The 25,038-nt window shown below is 53.8% G+C and overlaps 2 protein-coding genes across 2 annotated transcripts in view; one reads left to right on the top strand and one right to left on the bottom strand.

Annotated features, from left to right (window-relative positions):
- Positions 1–25,038, top strand: part of SNRPA1 (small nuclear ribonucleoprotein polypeptide A') — an 840,838-nt gene that overhangs the window by 734,625 nt on the left and 81,175 nt on the right. The window lies entirely within an intron of this gene.
- The window catches only part of LOC133354709 (LHFPL tetraspan subfamily member 2a protein-like), a 45,659-nt gene continuing 44,019 nt past the window's right edge, over positions 23,399–25,038 (bottom strand). Inside the window, exon 3 of the mRNA XM_061571796.1 lies at positions 23,399–24,622. Coding sequence (XP_061427780.1) covers positions 24,366–24,622 — 257 coding nt within the window. The 3' untranslated portion in view covers positions 23,399–24,365. The remainder of the gene's footprint in view (positions 24,623–25,038) is intronic.

Here is a 25,038-nt window from a genome sequence, read left to right as displayed (position 1 = left end):
TGTAGGTCGATCCCGACCAGCTGATTCGTGCGGCTGACGCGGAACGGCCTTAGGGGTACCTGGTATCGTGCCGGTTTCGGCCCGCACTGCTGACAGGCGCGGCAGCCCTGTACCCAGGCCGCCACGTCTTGTGCCAATTTGGGCCAGAGATACTGGCGACGCAGGGTCTCTCGAGTACGTCGTTCCCCATCGTGGCCCCCGAGTGGGTGGTCATGCACCAGCCGTAGCAGCTGGGGTCGCACCTGGGCAGGAACACAGATGCACCCCGGCTGGCCGGCCTCGGTTAACTCCCGTACCACTCCGTTCCGCACACACAACCGGGCATACAAACCGCTCCAGGGTCCTGGTAGGGCGCTCTTTTCCTCCCGCAGTGCCGCCTCCACTGCCGCCAGATCCGGATCTCGCTGCTGGGTCTGTCTCAGCTGCTCGTCGTTTAGGCCCGGGAAGGCGCAGCCGACGTCCTCCTGGATCCGTCCAATCGGGTCCCGAGCCGCGGGTCCCGCGCTTGCCGGGCGGTCGACGGGATCCTCAGTGCCACCTGTGAGGGTTTCCGTGGCGCACACTGCACTCTCTCTCGCTGGGGGGGGGTCAGTGGCCGCGGCCTCTCGGGGGTCCGTTGCCTGCCGGCAGCGTCCCCCCGTGAAACACGGGCAGGCCTCCTCCGCCCTCGTCTCGGCGTACACCGTGGGTCGCCTCGACAAGGCGTCCGCGTTTGCATGCGTCCGGCCAGCCCGATACTCGATTTGCAGGTTGTACTCCTGCAACTGCGCCAACCACCGGGCCATCTGCCCCCGCGGCTCCTTGAATGTAAGAAGAAACTGCAGAGCATAATGGTCAGTGCGTACGCGACATCTCCTGCCGTACAAATACGGCCGGAACTGTTTGCATGCGAAAATCACGGCGTACAACTCTTGGCGGGTCACGCAATAGTTCAGCTCGGCCCCACTCAAGGTCCGGCTGGCGTACGCGATGACTCGTTCCGTCCCATCCTGTACCTGTGACAACACCGCGCCCAGCCCGCTGCTGCAGGCGTCGGTGTCCAAAATAAAATCGGTGGTAAAATCGGAAAAAGCGAGGGTGGGGGCGTGGGTGAGGTGGTCTTTGAGAGTGGTGAAGGCCGTCTGGCAGGCCCCCGTCCACTGATAGGGGTGCTTAGGGGAGGTGAGTTGGGTGAGGGGGCGTGCGATCTCGCTGAATCCCTTTACAAATCGACGATAATAGGTGGCGAGCCCCAAAAATGATCTGATCTCCGTCAGATTCCTTGGCCGTGGCCACTCCACTACGGCGCGTACCTTCTCCGGATCGGTGCGCACGCCTGCCTCGCTGACGCGATGCCCGAGGTACCCCACCTCGCGTTGTGCGATGTAACACTTACGTGGCTTGAGCTTGAGATGAGCCGCTCGCAGTCGCTGGAACACCTCTCGAAGCCTGGACCAATGCTCAGACAAAGATCTACTGAACACTATCACATCGTCCAAGTAAATCAGGCACTGTTCCCATTGCAAACCCCGCATCACCAACTCCATCAGCCGCTGGAACGTCGCGGGCGCGTTAGTGAGTCCGAACGGCAACACTCGAAACTCAAACAGGCCCATCGGGGTGGTGAATGCTGTTTTTGGCCGATCCTCCTCCGTCATCTCCACCTGCCAGTAACCGGACGCCAGATCGAGGGTGGAAAAATACCGCGCTCCTGCGAGACTGTCGAAGGTGTCGTCGATGCGGGGTATGGGGAAGGCATCGCCGAGCGTGACTGCATTTAGTTTACGGTAATCGACGCAGAACCGGGTTGACCCATCCTTTTTCGTTACTAGTACCACTGGGGCTGACCAGGGGCTCGCCGAGGGCTGAATTATGTTATCGCGAAGCATGTCCCCAACCGCCTCCTTGATCTGGGTGCGTTCGGGTGCGCCCACTCGGTACGCAGGGAGTTTGATGGGTCGGGCTGCACCGGTGTCAATTTGGTGCTTAACAAGGTCGGTCCGACCCACGTCCGAGTCGTGTTCGCTGAACACGTCGGCATACTCCCGCAGTAACTCGCGCAGCCGATCGGCCTCTCCCTTAGGTAAGTCCGCCCATGGTACATGTAACGCGTCGAGCAGGGGAACGACCTCGGCTCGGGGAGTCGGGCCGACTCGCCAGGCCAGGTCCTGCTCACCCTCAGGACGACCGGGGTCCTCAGCCCAGAGTGCGAACACCGAGTCGTTAGAGTGGCGTGCGTGCAGGGGGTGTACTGTGGCTATCGGGGTGCGCCGTCGCAGTATCGCTGGGGTATTGTGGGGGTTAAACATCCGCATAAACAATCGGTCCCCATCTGCGTTTACCAACGTGGCGGATCCCACAACCCCATACCGTTTTGCCAACTCCGGGTGAGGAGTTAGCATTACCTCCCCTGATGGTCGGAGCGCGGGGTCGGTGGGGGATGTTGCCACCGGCACCAGCATCTCGGTGAGCGGGCCGATGGTGACTGCCGTCGCCAGGATAGCGGCCACAGGTGCAAAGCGGCGGCGGGTTGGTTCTCGTCCCAGGAACGGTATCCGCTCGCCGTTGCTCTCCATGGTGGCGCATCGCTGGCGGGGTTGCACGTTGAGTCCCAACCGTTCTAGGAGGTCGGTGCCTGCGATACACTCGTGACACAACGCACTCGACACGTAGAACTCCTGCGTGCACACCTGGCTGCCTATGCGGACCTCTAGGGTGGCTCTCCCCAGCAGCCCCATTCCGGCTCCGCTCGCAGTGTGCAGCGCGCGGTCCGGGGCCTGCAGGTGACGCACGTCGACCCCGATCGCGCTGCAGTGCGCTGCGCTCACGAGCGAGGCCACCGCCCCCGTGTCCAGCAGGATTCGGGTACGCACTCCGTTTACCTCCCCTTCCACCAGCGACGTGGCCCCCGTGATCCCCGCCACCAGCTCCCGCAGCCAGTCGCCAGGAGTCACCGTTTCTGTGGGCGTTGTTGCTGGAACCTGTGTGGAGATCACTCGCTCGCCATTATTCTCACACCTTGTTTGTGTCGGGGCTACGTCGATTTCACCCCCCGGTGGTCCCCTCTCTAGGGGGGCCTTAGTGTTTGACCTTAGCTCTTGTCTAGCTCGGGCGACCTGAGGACAGTCCCTCACTAGATGCCCTCGGCGATCGCACATATAACATGCCCGGGAAGGGGTGGCGGCTCCGTAGTGGGCTCTCTGCCCACTCCCTCCTCCCCCAGTGCGCTGCTGCTCATACTCTGCTTCTAGTCGCGCTATCCTTCCAGTTAGCCCTCCTACCGTGGAGTCTAGTTCCCCCATCTCGGATCGGATGGTCTCAACGGAGGATTGCAGTTTGGTCATATTTGTATTCGTTTCCTCGCGTACCTGGGTTACCCTCTCACCTACTTGGTTTACCTTGTTGTCTATCTGGGTTACCTGGCCGGAGACATCCTTTATACCCGTTTGTATACCGGCAACCCATCCCGGGGTTGTCTCGCGGGACACTGGAGGCTCTCTTTCCCGGCCCCTTACCGTCCTTGCGAGCTCCTGTTCCTCCTCCTCGTCTTCCGAGAGCAGGCTCGCAATGGCGCGCTCTCGTCCCAGCCCCCGGAGCTGCGCGCGTTCGCTGTGAATTCTTTCACACTTACGTGCGCGCTCGACAAGGGTGTTAAAGGGAAGACGTGGGCAGCTCATGTCTGGCTGCCACCACGCCGTGCGAGACAGGTACCGCTGGATTTTCTCGGCGGCCAGTTCCTCAATAACATCAGCTGCGTACCCCGGGCGTGCGATCTTTGTTAACTCGCACACATCCTCGGCGTAATCACGTAGATCTTCGCCAGGTTGGCGCCGGCGCGCCTCTAAGGCCGATTTTGCTTCCTCCTCGTCACGCGTGCCAAAACGCTGATCGAGTCGGCGCATCAGCTCCTCTAGCTGTGTCTGTGCGCTCGCGGGTAACGCTTCTACAAAATCGGCTGCCCGCCCATCAAGATTCATATTAAGTTGACGTACTGCCTGCGCGTCCGTCCATCCATTAATTTCCTTGGCCCCTAAGAGATTGCGGGCGAATGCCTTCCACGAAGGGGCCCCCCGGCCGGTAAATATTAGTCTTATTTTAGCGTGAGGTAACGCGGGGGTCCGTACCGCTTCCGACACCAATTTGTGGGGGCCGTTGGCCCCCGGGGTCCCTCCCGCCTGCATCCCCTATTCCGTTTACGTTACCCCACCTCCCTATTACCCGCTACGGTTTCGCCGGCATTCGAATGCGACGCCCCTACTGTTACAGCCTCGCGCCGCGCTGCCACGCTGCGAGCATACGTGCGCACATCATCGTCAATCAAACGCCGTGCTCGCAGTATAGCCCTGTGCGGCACGTTACCAATGCGCATCCGTATCCGACATGTAACGAACGTATGCACACACACACACACGCCGCTCCGTGCACTCCAACTCCACACCAACTACGCAAGTTATGATCGCGCACCTGTATCACACACGGAGTGAACACACGCGACACCCACTCTTGCGCCGCTCTGCGCAGCGCTCGCCGTCTGCTGGCCGCTTGCGTTATGATCGCGCACCTGGGGTACGCCTATTACGCACGCCGCGAGCTTACGCACACACAGTACCACACGCGTTCCCCCACGCAACCCGCGCGCTCAGCTCCGCGCAGCGCTCACTCACGTGGCGAACCACGGTGCACACAGCGCACCCACACGCTCACACCGCACGACAAGATCACGCGAGACCACGCTTCGCTATTAATGATTTATTATATGCTACCTGCGAATTGATGTGGAATCAGTGAGTCGACGAGGCTGGCCTATTCCACTAAACCTGTACCTATTCCCTATTTATCGGCTTACGATACCCTACTTCACCTCCCCACTCACTGTTTGGTGCCCGCGGAGGTTCGCTGCTCTCTGCGCTAACAGCGTACCTCGATGCGTCGCACGGACGTCCGGGTCGCTGGCTGGAACTCCTGCTGGTCCGCTGGCCTGGAGAGAAGGGAGCTATTTTCCCTCTGCGCCCCTCTATTTATCCTCCCTACCTTCAAGGGGATGCTGCGCTAAACAATGGGCTCGCGATCCTCTGGCACGCGCACGGCGGTTCTGGGTGCTGTTGATATGCTAATCAGTGTGCCGCGTGCAAGGCGTAAATCCTACTTAATCCCTTACCCTCCCTAACAATGGGGCCTGCGCGCTCAAGCGCAATTATCCCAACCCCCCATGACTATGCGCAACAGCCCCTGTGACCCCGCTATTCATGCTGTCTCGTGCCTCCCCTGCTTGCCCCGTCGACCCGTGGGAGTGTGTGTGGGGGGAAATGCGCCTCAACCGCGGTGGCCGAATGCCCCACGCCGCGACCACACAATATTAAGGCCGGCAGCAGCGCCGCGGTACCACGTAGCACGGGGGAGGTCATCCAATTCCCTGATCGCCGGAAACCGTGAGAATTAATCCCGATAAGGGTCTCTCGGATAAAAACCGGTCGATCAGGTAACCTTCCCTTCCAGCTCTATGGGAGGGGGGGGGATGCGTGCGGGTGTGTGCTTATGTGGGGCGGGTGATGGGGGGCAGTGCGGTGGGGGAAGCCGGGCGGCTCCCTGGCTCGGCAGAACGGCCCCGTCGCTGTGGCACCACAAGTGTGTGTGTGTGTGTGAGACAGAGTGTGTGACAGAGTGTGTGTGTGTGTGACAGAGTGTGTGACAGAGTGTGTGTGTGACAGAGTGTGTGATAGAGTGTGTGTGACAGTGTGTGTGTGTGTGTGACAGAGTGTGTGTGTGTGTGTGACAGAGTGTGTGTGTGTGTGACAGAGTGTGTGTGTGTGACAGAGTGTGTGACAGAGTGTGTGTGTGTGACAGAGTGTGTGACAGAGTGTGTGTGTGTGTGACAGAGTGTGTGTGTGACAGAGTGTGTGATAGAGTGTGTGTGACAGAGTGTGTGTGTGTGAGACAGAGTGTGTGACAGAGTGTGTGTGTGTGTGACAGAGTGTGTGACAGAGTGTGTGTGTGACAGAGTGTGTGATAGAGTCTGTGTGACAGAGTGTGTGTGTGTGAGACAGAGTGTTTGTGTTTGTGACAGAGTGTGTGTGTGTGTGTGACAGAGTGTGTGTGTGTGACAGAGTGTGTGTGTGTGTGACAGAGTGTGTGATAGAGTGTGTGTGACAGAGTGTGTGTGTGTGTGTTAGAGACAGAGTTTGTGTGTGATAGTGTGTGTGTGTGACAGAGTGTGTGTGTTTGTGACAGAGTGTGTGTGTGTGACAGAGTGTGTGTGTGTGTGACAGAGTGTGTGTGTGTGACAGAGTGTGTGTGTGTGTGACAGAGTGTGTGATAGAGTGTGTGTGACAGAGTGTGTGTGTGTGTGTGAGAGACAGAGTTTGTGTGTGATAGTGTGTGTGTGTGACAGAGTGTGTGTGTTTGTGACAGAGTGTGTGTGTGTGTGGGGCAGAGTGTGTGTTATTGTGTGATAGAGTGTGTGTGTGTGTGATAGAGTGTGTGTGTGTGTGATAGAGTGGGGAGTGGTGGTGTAGCGGTTAGCGCGCTGCGCTATGAACCCGGCGACCCGGGTTCGATTCCCGCTCACGGCCAACACCGGTGACGATGATTTTAACCGGTTCTGGGCTTCCCCTAGGTCGACTCAGCCTCAAATGAGTACCTGGTGCGGTGTGTAAACATCGCCACTGGGGAGACAAAGGCGGTCGGGCGTGGTGCTGACCACCCACCCCTCGTGTGCCGTGCCGGCCTTCATAGGTGTTCGCTAACAGCACTTGCCCCTCCAGCCTGTTAAGGCTACACGGGGGATCTTTGTCTTGTGTGTGTGATGCTATAGAATGTGTGATTTGTGTACAGTTGCTGTGTACGTATCTGCTCCTTCTGTGTGATTTACTGAAGATGAAAATGATTGATTGGTCTTTGACGATGTTAATGGTTGAGTTTGTCATAGTTGATGATGATGGCGTTGCTATTGATGTGACGTCACATCAAAATGCGCAACTTTAAATAAATATAGACAACACGTTCTACTTAATGACTTTTTAATGTTTTCTCCTACAACATCAGAGTGCAGCGCCACATTAAATACGCACTACGATGACAATAGTTTAAAGCGATTTGAAGCATGTTTTATTTTCAAAATGTAAATATTGTTTTGAGGGGGGGGGGGGGGCAGAGCTTTGTGACGTCATATTTGAGGGGGGTTTTATTTTTGTGACGCCGTGTCACGAGGGGGGGGGGGGGTCAAAAATCGTCCAAAATCGTGTGACATCATTTATGGACGGCCCCTGAGTGGGTGATGTTCTCGCAAGCGTAGCTCACCGCTACTACACAGCGGCGGTGTGTAGCGGTGGGTGCTACAGCTCTGACCTACGGTGACGATAATTTTAACCGGTCCTGGGCCTCCCCTAGGTCGACTCAGCCTCAAACGAGTAACAGTTTCATTTATTTGGTACCACCACGGCAGGGCCGCCTTTGTCTCCCCAGTGGCGATGTTTACACACCACAGCAGTTACTCGTTTGAGGCTGAGTCGACCTAGGGGAGGCCCAGGACCGGTTCAAGTAATCGTCACCGGTGGTGGCCGTGAGCGGGAATCGAACTCGGGTGGCCGCGGCGCGCTACCCGCTACACTACAACCACTACACTACTACACTACCCGCTACACTACAACCACTACACTACTACACTACCCGCTACACTACAACCACTACACTACTACACTACCCGCTACACTACAACCACTACACTACTACACTACCCGCTACACTACAACCACTACACTACTACACTACCCGCTACACTACAACCACTACACTACTACACTACCCGCTACACTACAACCACTACACTACTACACTACTACCCGCTACACTACAACCACTACACTACTACACTACCCGCTACACTACAACCACTACACTACTACACTACCCGCTACACTACAACCACTACACTACTACACTACCCGCTACACTACAACCACTACACTACTACACTACCCGCTACACTACAACCACTACACTACTACACTACCCGCTACACTACAACCACTACACTACTACACTACCCGCTACACTACAACCACTACACTACTACACTACCCGCTACACTACAACCACTACACTACTACACTACCCGCTACACTACAACCACTACACTACTACACTACCCGCTACACTACAACCACTACACTACTACACTACCCGCTACACTACAACCACTACACTACTACACTACCCGCTACACTACAACCACTACACTACTACACTACCCGCTACACTACAACCACTACACTACTACACTACCCGCTACACTACAACGCGTCACGCTTCCACGTGCGCGGGTCACGTGACAGATGTGACGTCACAGCTCACTTGCCGTGCAAAAAAATAAATGCATTATTGAGCTCCCCCCCCCCCAAAATATAAACAAAAGTGTATTTGCATAATGTTTGCACGGTGCACAGTCTGGAAAGGACCCACATGGCAAATTTCCAGTTTGTTGCATGTCGGGAAGTACGTTAAACAGTTTGAACAGACACACATAATCACAGCTTTGCCTTTTAAATATGTGGAGATAACCCTGTGAGGCATGCGGCTCTTGACTCGGGTGCAACCGCAACAAAACTAAAACACGAACAAGAAACATCTTACAGTGACTACACGCAACAGAAAAAAATCCTGGAAAAAACAGCAAAGTCTTCCAGCAAAAAAACACCGCATTTCAACGCTGTGTGCAAAAATCCCAGTGGGATGCAAGTCAAACAATAACAACCATAAGCCAATGTGGATTAAAGTTATCAGGCGAAACTCTGTACTACAACAAACAAACATGGCCAGACCAAACCGTCCTCAAAATCACCAAAATAAAGCCACGAAAACAGTGTAACAGTTATCATAAGAACTGTGATTCAAATCCAACAACAAACGATATCCATAACATGTACGACGATTATCTGAACCCGGTCTCCCCCTAGGTGGACTCAGCCTCAAATGAGTAGCTGCTGCGGTGTGTAAACGTCGCCACTGGGGAGACAAAGGCGGCCGGGCGTGGCGCTGGCCACCTAACCCCTCGTGTGCCACACCGGCTTTCATAGGTGCTCGCTAACAGCATTTGCCCCGACAGTCTGTTCAGGCTACACGGGGGGTCTGTGTGTGTGGGGGGGAGTATAGGAGTTCGATAATCCACAAATGGGCGGCAGTACAGTAAGTAGACCGCTGACCCTATACATGCGACTCACACAGAGACCCACCGACTCACACAGAGACCCATAGCCTCACACAGAGACCCATAAAATCACACAGAAACACCCATAGACCCATACACAGACACCCATAGACTCACACAGACACCCATAGACTCACACAGAGACCCATATAATCACACAGAGACACCCATAGATTCACAGAGACACCCATAGACTCACACAGAGACCCATAGACTCACACAGAGACCCACCGACTCACACAGAGACCCATAGACTCACACAGAGACCCATAGACTCACACAGAGACCCATAGACTCACACAGAGACCCATAGACTCACACAGAGACCCACCGACTCACACAGAGACCCATAGACTCACACAGAGACCCATAGACTCACACAGAGACCCATAGACTCACACAGAGACCCATATACTCACAGAGACACCCATAGACTCACACAGAGACCCATAGACTCACACAGAGACCCATAGACTCACACAGAGACCCATAGACTCACACAGAGACCCACCGACTCACACAGAGACCCATAGACTCACACAGAGACCCATAGACTCACACAGAGACCCATAGACTCACACAGAGACCCACCGACTCACACAGAGACCCACAGACTCACACAGAGACCCATAGACTCACACAGAGACCCATAGACTCACACAGAGACCCATAGACTCACACAGAGACCCATAGACTCACACAGAGACCCATAGACTCACACAGAGACCCATAGACTCACACTGGAACCCATAGACTCACACAGAGACCCACCGACTCTTACAGAGACCCACCGACTCACACAGAGACCCACCGACTCACGCAGAGACCCATAGACTCACACAGAGACCCAGAGACTCACACAGAGACCCATAGACTCACACAGAGACCCAGAGACTCACACAGAAACCCATAGACTCACACAGAGACCCATAGACTCACACAGAGACCCACCGACTCACACAGAGACCCATAGACTCACACAGAGACCCACCGACTCACACAAAGACCCATAGACTCACACACAGATCCGTAGATTCACACAGTTAACCATAGATCCATAGACTCACACAGAGACCCAAAGACTCGCACAGAGACCCAAAGACTCGCACAGAGACCCATAGACTCACACAGAGACCCATAGACTCACGCAGAGACCCATAGACTCACACAGAGACCCATAGACTCACACATAGACCCATAGACTCACACAGAGACCCACCGACTCACACAGAGACCCACAGACTCACACAGAGACCCACAGACTCACACAGAGACCCACAGACTCACACAGAGACCCACCGATTCACACAGAGACCCATAGACTCACACAGAGACCCAAAGACTCGCACAGAGACCCAAAGACTCGCACAGAGACCCATAGACTCGCACAGAGACCCATAGACTCACACAGAGACCCATAGACTCACACAGAGGCTGAAAGCTCACACAGAGACCCGGACACTCACACAGCGACCCATATACTCATACCTGTAAACCCCTTATCAGTGTTATTCTTTGGTTCTTTCAGTGCCCTACCTTATCAGTGCCCTACCAAACCTTATTGGTCACCCTGTGCCCTTATAGATCTCAACGTTCATCCTCCAAAGCCCGTATTGAAACGGTTGTATGCCGCATGAACCTGAAAACTCAATTTCTCCGTACAAAAATACAGGTAAACCATTTGGGTTGACAGGTATGAGGCTCACACAGATACCAATAGACACACGCAAAGATCCATAGACCCACACACAGACACCCATAGACTCACTCAGACACTCATAGATTCACATAAAGACCCATAGACTCACAGAGATACCCATACAATCACACACATTCACCCATAGACTCACACAGACACCCATAGACTCACACAGAGACCCATAGAATCACACACATACACCCATAGACTCACACAGACACCCATAGACTCACACAGAGACCCATAGAATCACACACAGACACCCATAGACTCACACAGACACCCATAGACTCACACAGAGACCCATAGAATCACACACATACACCCATAGACTCACACAGAGACCCATAGACTCACAGAGACACCCATATAATCACACAGAGACACTCATAGACTCACACAGAGACACTCATAGACTCACACAGACACCCATAGACTCACACAGAGACCCATAGAATCACACACAGACACCCATAGACTCACACAGAGACCCATAGACTCACACAGACACCCATAGACTCACACAGAGACCCATAGACTCACACAGAGACACCCATAGACTCACACAGACACCCATAGACTCACACAGAGACCCATAGACTCACACAGAGACCCATAGACTCACACAGAGACCCATAGACTCACACAGAGACACCCATAGACTCACACAGACACTCATAGACTCACACAGAGACACCCATAGAATCACACAGACACCCATATAATCACACAGAGACACCCATAGACTCACACAGAGACACTCATAGACTCATAGAGACACCCATAGACTCACACAGACACCCATAAAATCACACAGAAACACCCATAGACCCATACACAGACACCCATAGACTCACACAGACACCCATAGACTCACACAGAGACCCATATAATCACACAGAGACACCCATAGATTCACACAGACACCCATAGAATCACACAGAAACACCCATAGACCCATACACAGACACCCATAGACTCACACAGACACCCATAGACTCACACAGAGACCCATAGAATCACACAGACACCCATAGATTCACAGAGACACCCATAGACTCACACAGACACCCATAGACTCACACAGACACCCATAGACTCACACAGAGACCCATAGAATCACACAGAGACACCCATAGATTCACAGAGACACCCATAGACTCACACAGACACCCATAGACTCACACAGACACCCATAGACTCACACAGAGACCCATAGAATCACACACAGACACCCATAGACTCACACAGACACCCATAGAATCACACAGAGACCCATAGAGGGGGGGCTGATAACACATCCCAGGTGGGGTCACATTCTTTTCCCTCTAGCCCCCTCCTCTTATCTCACCCCCCTCCCCCACTCCCTCCCATTATCTAATCACGCACCTGCGTCACACACCTGCGTCACTCTACACCTGGGGGCAGGGGGTGGGGGACGGCAGCGTGATTGGGCGAGTGAACTTTGATCGGCTCGTGTCCACGGGAGTGGAGGATTGGCTGGGGTGAGACTCTAACCCCAACCCTCTCACCCTACCCCTGACTCTCACCCCAACCCTCTCACCCTACCCCTGGCTCTAACCCCAACCCTCTCACCCTACCCCTGGCTCTCACCCCAACCCTCTCACCCTACCCCTGGCTCTCACCCCAACCCTCTCACCCTACCCCTGACTCTAACCCCAACCCTCTCACCCTACCCCTGACTCTCACCCCAACCCTCTCACTCTACCCCTGGCTCTCACCCCAACCCTCTCACCCTACCCCTGACTCTCACCCCAACCCTCTCACCCTACCCCTGACTCTCACCCCAACCCTCTCACCCTACCCCTGACTCTCACCCCAACCCTCTCACCCTACCCCTGACTCTCACCCTAACCCTCTCACCCTACCCCTGGCTCTCACCCCAACCCTCTCACCCTACCCCTGACTCTCACCCCAACCCTCTCACCCTACCCCTGACTCTCACCCCAACCCTCTCACCCTACCCCTGGCTCTCACCCCAACCCTCTCACCCTACCCCTGACTCTCACCCCAACCCTCTCACCCTACCCCTGACTCTCACCCCAACCCTCTCAGCCTACCCCTGGGTCTAACCCCAACCCTCTCACCCTACCCCTGACTCTCACCCCAACACTCTCACTCTACCCCTGGCTCTCACCCCAACCCTCTCACCCTACCCCTGACTCTCACCCCAACCCTCTCAGCCTACCCCTGGCTCTAACCCCCACCCTCTCACCCTACCCCTGGCTCTAACCCCAACCCTCTCAGCCTACCCCTGACTCTCACCCCAACACTCTCACTCTACCCCTGGCTCTCACCCCAACCCTCTCACCCTACCCCTGACTCTCACCCCAACCCTCTCAGCCTACCCCTGGCTCTAACCCCCACCCTCTCACCCTACCCCTGACTCTCACCCCAACACTCTCACTCTACCCCTGGCTCTCACCCCAACCCTCTCACCCTACCCCTGACTCTCACCCCAACCCTCTCACCCTACCCCTGGCTCTCACCCCAACCCTCTCAGCCTACCCCTGACTCTCACTCCAACCCTCTCACCCTACCCCTGACTCTCACCCCAACCCTCTCACCCTACCCCTGACTCTCACCCCAACCCTCTCACCCTACCCCTGGCTCTCACCCCAACCCTCTCACCCTACCCCTGGCTCTCACCCCAACCCTCTCACCCTACCCCTGACTCTCACCCCAACCCTCTCACCCTACCCCTGACTCTCACCCCAACCCTCTCACCCTACCCCTGGCTCTCACCCCAACCCTCTCACCCTACCCCTGGCTCTCACCCCAACCCTCTCACCCTACCCCTGACTCTCACCCCAACCCTCTCACCCTACCCCTGACTCTCACCCCAACCCTCTCACCCTACCCCTGGCTCTCACCCCAACCCTCTCACCCTACCCCTGGCTCTCACCCCAACCCTCTCACCCTACCCCTGACTCTCACCCCAACCCTCTCACCCTACCCCTGACTCTAACCCCAACCCTCTCAGCCTACCCCTGGCTCCAACCCCAACCCTCTCACCCTACCCCTGACTCTCACCCCAACCCTCTCAGCCTACCCCTGACTCTAACCCCAACCCTCTCACCCTACCCCCCTCCAACCCAGCTTAAATATACGCTCCAAGTCTGGTGGTTTTCATTCAGACGCTGTCTTTCCGACAGACCTGTTCTTCACCTGAGGACGGCTGCTTGCGTTGTGGCCGAAACGTCGTGAGAATTGTATTTTATTATGTTTTATTTTTATTATTTTATTATTTCCCTTCTGCGTGACTTTACCGAAAGAACCAAGAAGATGAATCCCTGCAGTCACGAAAGAAGCTTTAAATCGAAAAGCGCGATTGAGCTTTGTGAGTCAGAGGCCTCGACAACAACAACACCGACAATAACAATAATTCACTTTTAACATTATTTACTTTTACGTTGCATCGAAACTAAAACTCCGATGAGGCGAACATTACATCGGCGTTTCAGATCGTCGAGAATAAGTATAACCAGTAAAAACAAAGTTTTTCACTATAAATCCTTTATATGCGTGGCGGCTAGAGTCCTCTCGTCCTCTGGCTTGAGATGGCTGCCACCTATGGGTCAGATGATTGGATTGCACCATTAAGCAATTGGTAATTAAATATAATATTCTTGTCCTAAAAAGTGTACAATTTTGGGAAACAAATCTCACGAAAATAAATTGTCACGCACAACGAGTCTGTGTGGAAAATGTCAGCTCGATTGGATCACGGGAAGTGGGTTAAAAAACGACCGAAAGATTTGCACGGTCGTAAGCAAGCAAGCAAGCAAGTGAACTTAATATAAAGGATTTTAAAAAAATCGTCAACGTTGGGACGAAGATTTATGATGAGTACGATGCTGGTCACGTTTTACTGCTTGGTGGGTGTGTGTGTGTGTGGCCTTTGGCCAGGGTCTAGCCTTGGACGAAATGTCCCTGCTAGGACTGTGAGGGTCAGTGCGAGTGTCTGTGGTTGTACTTTGGTTAGGGCAGTATTGGGGTCAGGGCTGTGGTTAAGACGAGTGGTAGGATCGCGACCAGTGGTAGGGTCAGAGTTAGTGTTAAGGTCAGGGCGAGTGTTAAAATCAGTCAGGGTTCACGTTATGGGTATATTCCAGTTTCCCTCGCTAGAGGGCGCTGTGCACCCAGAAATTACTGAGAGGGACGCGACTCTCGTGTCCGATGCAAAAGCAAACTCGACCAGAGCACTTCCCGTAGCCCTAGAACCAAACATAACTCACCCACCCACCCACTCAGTCACTCACCCACCCACTCACTCACCCATCCATTCACCCACCCATTCAGTCACTCACCCACCCACTCAGTCACCCATCCATTCACCCACCCACTCAGTCACTCACCCACCCACTCACTCACCCATCCATTCACCCACCCATTCAGTCACTCACCCACCCACTCAGTCACCCATCCATTCACCCACCCACTCAGTCACTCACCCACCCACTCACTCACCCATCCATTCACCCACTCACCCAGTCACTCACCCACCCACTCGCTCACCCATCCATTCACCCACCCACTCAGTCACTCACCCACCCACTCACTCACCCATCCATTCACCCACTCACTCAGTCACTCACCCACCCACTCACTCACCCATCCATTCACCCACTCACTCAGTCACTCACCCACCCACTCACTCACCCATCCATCCACCCACCCACTCAGTCACTCACTCACCCACTCACTCACCCATCCATTCACTCACCCACTCAGTCACTCACCCACCCACTCACTCACCCACTCACCCACCCATTCACCCACCCACTCACTCACTCACCCACCCACTCCCTCACCCATCCATTCACCCACCCACTCAGTCACTCACCCACCCACCCACTCACCCATCCATTCACCCACCCACTCAGTCACTCACCCACCCACTCGCTCACCCATCCATTCACCCACCCACTCAGTCACTCACCCACCCACTCGCTTACCCATCCATTCACCCACTCACTCAGTCACTCACCCACCCACTCAGTCACCCATCCATCCACCCACCCACTCAGCCACTCACCCATCCCCTCACTCACCCACCCATTCACCCACCCACTCAGTCACTCACCCACCTACTCACTCACCCATCCATTCACCCACCCACTCAGTTACTCACCCACCCACTCACCCACTCACTCAGCCATTCACTCATTCACGCACCCACTCACCAACCCACCCACTGACTGATACACCCACTCACTCGCACACCCACTCGCTCAGTCACCAACTAATCCCACCACTCACTCACCCTTCAACCTACCCACTTGGTCACTCACCCGTCGACGCACACACCCACCCACTCACAGACCCACTCGCATAACCGTGCCCTCACTCTTCCACTAAATCACCCACCCACTCATCCACCGACCCACTCACCCACCGACCTACTCACTCATTCATGCACTCACCAAACGACCCACTCACCCACCGACCCACTCACCCACCGATCCACTCACCCATCCACCCACTCACCCACCCACCCATCGACCCACTCACCCACCGACCCACTCACCCACCGATCCACTCACCCACCCACCCACTCACCCACCCACCCATTCACCCACCCACCGACCCACTCACCCACCCACTCACTCATCCATTCACTCACCTGCCCACTCACCCACCGACCCACTCACCAAGTGACCCACCCACCCACCCACCGACCCACTCACCCACCGACCCACTCACCCACCGATCCACTCACCCACCCACCCACTCACCCACCCACTCACTCACCCACCGACCCACTCACCCACCCACCCACTCATTCATCCATTCACTCACCTGCCCACTCACCCACCGATCCACTCACCCACCGACCCACTCACTAATCCATTCACTCATCTGCCCCCCACCTGTCGCACGCTATCAACATGACACACGAAGTGCCAATGCTCTTTTCAAGAGGTACGGTCACCAGTTACTTGGCAACAACAAAGAGCGGTCACTCTGCGTCTCGAGCCCCGATCACACAAACCCCGTCCCACCCACCACGATCCGAACCGACAAAACCTCAGCCCTGAGACTCCGACCTTCACTTTAACCTCGGATGTGCGCTGTGGACATTTCGGACGCGTTACCCCACCACCACCACCACCACCCCCCACCCGTCCTGACCCGTGGAAGTAGCCGTGCAGGAACTAGCGCCGAGTTTCCTGTTGACGGGAGAATGGAGCTGCCGCCGTGGAAGAATGCGAAGAGGCAGAATCGAAGAGAAAATAAACATTGTCGCTCGGACGCGAACTTCCCGCGGCGATGGTGAACTTCCAGACTTTCCCCCCCCCCCCCCCCAGGTCACGGAGCTATTGTGTCGAGAGCTGTTTGGGTGAAGTTTTTGCAGACATCGTCAATCATCATCAGTAGCAGCAGCAGCAGCGGCGGCTGCAGCAGAAGCGAGATCATCGGTATCATCATCATCAGCAGCAGTAGCAGAAGCGGCAGCGTCGTTAACATCATCGGTTGCATCATTATCATCAGTAGTAGCAGAAGCGGGTGCATCGTTATCAACATCATCAGCAGAAGCGGCAGCATCAGTATCACCATCATCAGCAGCAGAAGCGGCAGCGTCGTTATCATCATCAGTATCATCATCAGCAGCAGCAGTAGCGTGTGCATCGTTATCAATATCATCATCAGAAGCGGCAGCATCGGTATCATCATCATCATCATCAGAAGCGGGTGCATCGTTATCAATATCATCAGCAGAAGCGGCAGCATCAGTATCATCATCAGCAGCAGCAGAAGCGGGTGCATCGTTATCAATATCATCAGCAGAAGCGTTAGCATCAGTATCATCATCATCAGCAGCAGAAGCGGCAGCGTCGTTATTATCATCGGTATCATCATCATCAGCCGCAGCAGCAGAAGCGGGTGCATCGTTATCGATATCATCATCAGCAGCAGAAGCGGCAGCATCAGTATCATCATCATCAGCAGCAGCAGCAGAGGCGTCAGCAACGTCATCATCATCATCATCAGCCGAGCATGAAGCGTTGACAGCTGCCGGGCACTGCGGGGGGATGCACCAGCGAGTGTTGGCGGGTCACCGCACGCGCAGACGTCGTGACTTTGCCCGTGGCTCGCCGGCAGAGGGCGCTGCAGCGATTGTGCACGAACACCCATCTGTTCCATCTGCGGCGACCAGAGTGGTGAAGTATGGTCGAATAGCGCGCGACTTCCCTCCCCCCCCCCCCACACGGTGTGGAGTGGCCATCATCATCGCCATATGTTACCCTGCGAATGTCGTATGAACGTCGTATAAAAGCGTCGTATGAACGTCGTATGAACGTTGTATTATAAATACTGCAAATGGAAAACAAACGACACGTGACGGCACATTTTAGGCAAAAATTAAGTCACATTTTTATTACGCGATGTCGTTCATCAAGAATTAAAAAAAAAACACGCGCAACACGACTTGTAACTGAATCGAGAAATAAAATTGTACGATTGTTTAAAAAAAAAACTTGCGCTGAAAAAGTTAGATTTTTTTTGCCGAAAGTCAACATTTCATAATAGCTCAATTGTCTTCTCGCCCTGTGCAAGTAGTGAGTGAGTGCTAAAATCTGTGTGTTCTACAGTGAGTGTGAGTATGTAATATGTGTGTCTGCAATGTGTGTGAGTCTGTAATCTCTGTGTGTGTAGTGTGGATTATGTGTGTGTGTGTAGTGTGTGTGAGTGTGTAATATGTGTGTCTGTAGTGTGTGTGAGTGTGTGTTCTGTGTGAGTGTGGAATCTGTGTGTTCTGTAGTGTGTGTGAGTGTGTAATCTGTGTGTGTAGTGAGTGTGTAATCTGTGTGTGTGTAGTGTGTGTAGTGTGTGTGAGTGTGTAATCTGTGTAGTGTGTGTAGTGTGTGTGTGTTCTGTGTGTTCTGTAGTGAGTGTGAAGGACGCTACTGCGCAGTTGGAGGCAGTCGCCTTCCAACAACAGCGGGAGCAGCGACGCTCACAACAACGGGCAGGAGAGCGCCGGGCGGATAAAACGCAGCGAGTTGTCACAGTGGGTGATGCTTGCATCGGCCAAGTCATCTCAGCTCAGTGGCACCCCCAAGCGCTATTGTGACGTCACCGCCACTTTGTGACGTCATCGGCGATGGTTGTTATTGTTGTTGTGTGGAGTTTGTAAATCCCCCCCTCCCCCCACCCCTTGTTTCCGCACGTGTTTCCTCTGGGTTACCCCCCCCCCCTTTCCTCCCATAGCAAAGACAAAGATCCCCCGTGTAGCCCTCACAGACTGTTGGGGCAAGTGCTGTTAGCGAGCTCCTATTAAGGCCGACACCACGTCCGGCCAAGCTTTGTCTCCCTGCAAGGCGATGTTTACGGAAGTTCATCCCCCTAGGTCGACTCAGCCTCAAATGAGTACCTTGTGCGGAGTGTAAAACATCGCGAGTAGGGAGACAAAGGCGGCCGGGCGTGGGTGCTGGCCACCCACCCCACCTCGCGTAGCCGTTCTGGTCATCATCGCCCCTTCTCGCTAACAGCACTTGGCCCAACAGTCTGTTACAGCTATACGGGGGACCTTTGTCTGTTTTACATCCTCCATTTAGTAGGTCACGTGGTGCAGCACGTGCACGACCCCAATTACGAGCAGCAGCGACGACAACGACGATTATTGGCGGATGACAACAACGAGGCTTAATAATAATAACAACAACAACAAGAGCGATTTAAAGCTTTCGTGACTGCAGGGATTCATCTTCTTGGTTCTTTCGGTAAAGTCACGTAGAAGGGAAATAATGAAAGAATAAAAATAAAACATAATAAAATAATTCTCACGACGTTTCGGCCACAACGCAAGCAGCCGTCTTCAGGTGGAGAGCAGGTCTATTGGAAAGACAGAGAAGAACAGGTCTGTCGAGAAGACAGCGGTCTGTCTTCTTCTTGGTTCTTTAAAAGTCCCTTCTACGTGACTTTACCGAAAGAACCAAGAAGATGAATCCCTGCAGTCACGAAAGCTTTAAATCGAAATTTAGCGTCTGTGTTCTCGACAGACCTGTTCTCCACCTGAGGACGGCTGCTTGCGTTGTAGCCGAAACGTCGTGAGAATTGTATTTTATTACGTTTTATTTTTATTATTTTATTATTTCCCTTCTACGTGACTTTACCGAAAGAACCAAGAAGAACAACACGAGCGTTAAAGCCATCAAAGTCAAAATGGGAAACATTGCAATAATTGTCTTCACTGCTTCAACAACATTGACACTCCTATAACAGATAATTGATATATTTGCAAACCCATCATAATTCACAATTACCGTAATCTCCAGATTATAAGACGCACTGCACCCCCCCTCCATCCCCTGTATTGTAATGCAAAAGTTGGGGGGTCCGTCTTACCGTGTGTCTCTGTCTGTGTGTGTGTGGGGGGGGGGGTGCGGTAGCGTAGTGGTTAACGCGCTCACGGACCAAACACCGGTGACGATTATCTGAACCGGTCCTGGGCAAATCCCCTAGGTCGACTCAGCCTCAAAACATCGCCACCGGTTGGAGACAAAGGCGGTCGGGGCCTGGTGCCGGCCTTCATAAGGGGGCAGCACTTGCCCCAACAGTCTGGCAAGGCTATACGGGGGACTTATGTTGTTGTTGCGATATCAGATTTGCCTAACTTTGTTGGCACGCGTTTAGGGGTGTCGTCTAACACCAGAGAATACGGTGATTATTAAAAAAACACAGCAATAACAATAGTAAAATTTCGAATTAAAGCTTTCGTGACTGCAGGGATTCATCTTCTTGGTTCTTTCGGTAAAGTCACGTAGAAGGGAAGTAATAAAATAATAAAAATAAAACATAATAAAATAATTCTCACGTCACGACGTTTCGGCCACAACGCAAGCAGCCGTCCTCAGGTGAGGACGGCTGCTTGCGTTGTGGCCGAAACGTGAGAATTTTTTATTATATTTTATTATGTTTTATTATTTTTATTTTATTATTTCCCTTCTACGTGACTTTACCGAGAGAACCAAGAAGATGAATAGTAACATTGTAAAGACCAAGTATGAATTCTAGATTTGAAGCTTTCGTGACTGCAAGGATTCATATTCTTAGGTTTTTTTCGGTAAGGTCACGTAGGTAAAACATCAAAATTAATGAAAATAAAATATTTTTTATTTTATTTTATTTTCATTAATTTTGATGTTTTACCTACGTCACTTTACCGAAAAAACCTAAGAATATGAAGACCAAATATGATTTCTCGGTATAAAGTTGTGATTATGTGCGGAGGTGGTGAACGGGATCTCCATCTGTGTAAACAAAGCGATTAAACAACAACAACAACACCGATACGTCTATGCGTGTCTCTACACAAGAAGAGCTTAACCTGGTCTCGCCTATCCCCAACCACTCACCCGATCACACTCGCACGCTCATGTCGACTCAATTACACACTCACCGACCCCAAGCACTTAGGGACCGTCCATAAATGACGTCACGCGATTTTGGACGATTTTTGACCCCCCCCCCCCTTCGTCACACGGCGTCACAAAAAATCAGACCCCCCCCCCTCAAATATGACGTCACAAAGCTCTGCCCCCCCCCCCCCAAAAAAAAATAAAACATGCTTCTAATCTCGATTTAAAGCTTTCGTGACTGCAGGGATTCATCGTCTTGGTTCTTTCGGTAAAGTCACGTGACTTTACCGAAAGAACCAAGAAGATGCTTCAAATCGCTTTAAACTATTGTCATTGTAGTGCGTATTTAATGCGGCGCTGCACTCTGATGTTGTAGGAGAAAACATTTATTAAAGTCAATTTAATTAAGTAGAACGTGTTGTCTATATTTTTTAAAGTTGCGCATTTTGACGTGACGTCACATTTCTCAACCCCCCTGACCCCCCCCTCCCCTAGGTGCGTGACGTCATTTATGGACGGCCCCTTATGCATTCACTCACTCATACACCCATACATCCAACTGCTCACCCACTTCAGCTCACCTGTTCATTCACCCAACTATAAAGACAAAAGTCCCACCCCATATAATCCTGAAAGGCTGTTGGGGCAAGTGCTGTTAGCGGGACGTTCAGACATCGCACCAGGTGCACATTTACAGCTGAGTCGACCTAAAGGGGCGACGGGGGGGGGTTGGTTAACTCGCTCACCGTTACGCAGCCACTCCAAAACGGATCACTCTCTCGCACACTCACCCAAGCCGCTCACCCAAGCCGCTCACCCACCGCTCACCCATTGCCACCTCCAACCCACTCACCGCCACCACTCACCACAACCGTTAGTATCGTACATCGTAATCAATATGAATGCGAATTTGTGCTCAAATGAATCACCCTCAATATACCATTGGAACCTCATTTGCCAGTAAAAAAATATGATAATTGTTTTTTTTACCCTTCTATCTGGCAACAAAACTGACACCTGATACCTTTAATATGTTGAAAGTTCTGAGATTTCGAATCCAAAGCAGGATCACCATCATCATCTCGGTCAGTAAAATGAGCACCACATTGTGAAGAAAAGTCAGCAGTGGTTATTACACCTACGGACGTACTACTCCCCGCCATGGGAACGTGGAATGGACACAGCTTGGCACACAGACGCCATAATTTCCACCGCATCATCATTAGTGGTTGTGCATAAGGGACAGTCTTTGCCACATCCCGTCATAGAAATGTGGAGTTTCCACAGGTTAAATCAACAGTAAAATTTTGACTTAAAATTTTCCCGACTGCAGGAATTCATATTATTTGGTTCTTTCGGTAAAGTCGCATAGATAGAAAAAATGTAGTAAAAAAATTAAAATATAAAAAAACAAACGGTAAAGTCCCGTACATAGAAAATAAAATTAAAATAATAAAAAATAATAAAAACTCAGGCCTGATGACCGCTTGTGTTGCGATTGAAACGTCGTGAGTTTTTTATATTTTTTATTTTATTTTCTATCTACGGGACTTTACCGTTTTTATTATTTTAATTGTTTTACTATTTTTTCTATCTACGTGACTTTACCGAAAGAACCGAAGAACACCAGTTGTTGTTTTTGCAGTTGTTGCCCAGTGGCTCGGGATGAACTTGGCACCGTCACGCGACCGTGGAACTTCCGAGTCGCGCTTGACACAAGACGCCACAGCGATTCTTCCCGTCGCCGGGCTAAGTCACGGACATCCTGGTCCCCGTCAAAGCAACGGCGAGATGCCCAGGACGAAACAGAGACCACGAAACGTCCTCCCAAACGCGAATAAATTGCGCGCGGGGAGGGGGGGGTGGGGGGAATGGTGTGTGACAATCAAACTTAAAAATTCTACAAAACAAACAAAATAAATAACAACGATAATATATAATGTGTGTGTATATATAGAAATGTCATTCACTCGGGGAGAGAGAGAGGCCTTGGCGGGTGTGTGTGGCAAGCCTCGACGAGGAGTCTCAACGCTCGCTCGCGGGAGGGCCCTGCCCCATGGCTGTCGCTGGCTGGACGGCCCCCCCCCCCTCACGTGCCCCCCCCTGCCACGTGCCCCCCATCCCCCCCCCACCACGTGACCCCCCTCCGCTCCGCCTGCTGCGTCCGCCGCGGCGAAGTCGAAGAAATGGGCCCAGAATCGACCAACTTTGGCGCGCTGCAACCCGCTTGCTGCGCTGCCGTGTTACATCGCTGCCGCCGCTGCACATGTCCTCTCGCGCGACCGTCAAAACCACCCTCCCCCTCCACCGCCGCCCTCCAACTAAAGCGAATACCCACGCTTGGCCCCACCACCGTCGTCGCCATCGCTGTGACCACCGTCATCGCCACCCTCCGTGTGTCGCTGGTTGAGCCTCCCAGAAACTGTGCGGCCTTAATCATCGTCGCCATCGCCACCATCGTCACCATCGTCACCATCGTCACCATCGTCACCATCGTCACCATCGCCTTGCGTCTCTGTTCAGCCTCCCAGAAGTGTTGCTAGCCAGGGATGACAGCAGCAGCAGCAGCAGCAGAGACAGCTGCCGCTGGGGGTGCCCGTAGACTCGGCCGCGAAGCAATCACCGCCCCCTCCGCCACTGATGCCCGCCCACAGGCGTGCCCAGCCCCCCTCGTGCCACACAGGGGCAGCTGCCTCTGGGGGTGCCCTTTCACATTATATCTGAGACGGGACGTGAGATGCCACTCTTGGAGCAACGGAGGGCGGCCTCCATCAAACGCACGGGCCACGATCATCATCATTGTCACCTGGCTGAGCCTCCAAGACATTCTGGCAGGCACCACCATCATCACCATCGTCGTCGTCGTCATCATCCCCACGTGGTCCCCCCTACGCGTCATGCCTCCAGGAAATGTTGGTAGCCATCGCCACCACCACCATCATCGTCGTCGTCGTCATCATCGTCATCACCACCAACCCCACGTGTCCCTATCACGCCGCGCAGAAATGTAGAATCCTTAATCATCGCCACCATCATCGCCGCCGCCATCACCGCCGCCGCCGCCATCACCGCCGCCACCGCCGTGGCGCCGCCGCCATCAGGGCAGGCAGATGAGCGTCTTGCCCTCGTCGATGGCCTCCTGCACCTCGTCGCTGGAGGTGGCCACCTCGGCCTGCGCGGAGAGCACGGCGCACGCGAAGGCCCCCACGGTGGCGCCCAGCGCCGAGTAGAAGGCCCAGCCGAGCGAGCACGAGGCCGGGCGGAAGGGGCCCGCGCCGGGGCCACAGAGGTCGCGGACGCGCGGGGAGCCCCAGCCCGCCGCGTACAGCACCAGGCCCAGCAGCAGCAGCAGGCCTGGGGCGGGGGGGGGGGGGGGCGATGGGAGGGGGGGCGGAGCGAGGGGTTAAGTTGAAAGGTGAGGGGTGAGGGGTGGGGGTTGAGGGGTGAGGGTTGAGGGGTGGGGGTTGAGGGGTGAGGGTTGAGGGGTGAGGGGTGGGGGGTGGGGGTTGAGGGGGTCGAGGGTGGGGGTTGAGGGGTGAGGGTTGAGGGGTGAGGGTTGAGGGGTGAGGGGTGGGGGTTGAGGGGTGAGGGTTGAGGGGTGGGGGTTGAGGGGTGAGGGTTGAGGGGTGAGGTTTGAGGGGTGGGGGTTGAGGGGTGAAGGTTGAGGGGTGAGGGGTGGGGGGGTGAGGGTTGGGGGGTGAGGGTTGAGGGGTGGGGGTTGAGGGGTGAGGGGTGGGGGGTGGGGGTTGAGGGGGTCGAGGGTGAGGGTT

Source organism: Lethenteron reissneri, chromosome 1 (assembly GCF_015708825.2).
Source record: "Lethenteron reissneri isolate LAM-NWPU_2019-01 chromosome 1, ASM1570882v1, whole genome shotgun sequence".
NCBI classification, from domain to species: Eukaryota; Metazoa; Chordata; class Hyperoartia; order Petromyzontiformes; family Petromyzontidae; genus Lethenteron; species Lethenteron reissneri.
Note: the sequence above shows the minus strand (reverse complement) of the source record. Positions and strands in the feature narration are given on the sequence as shown.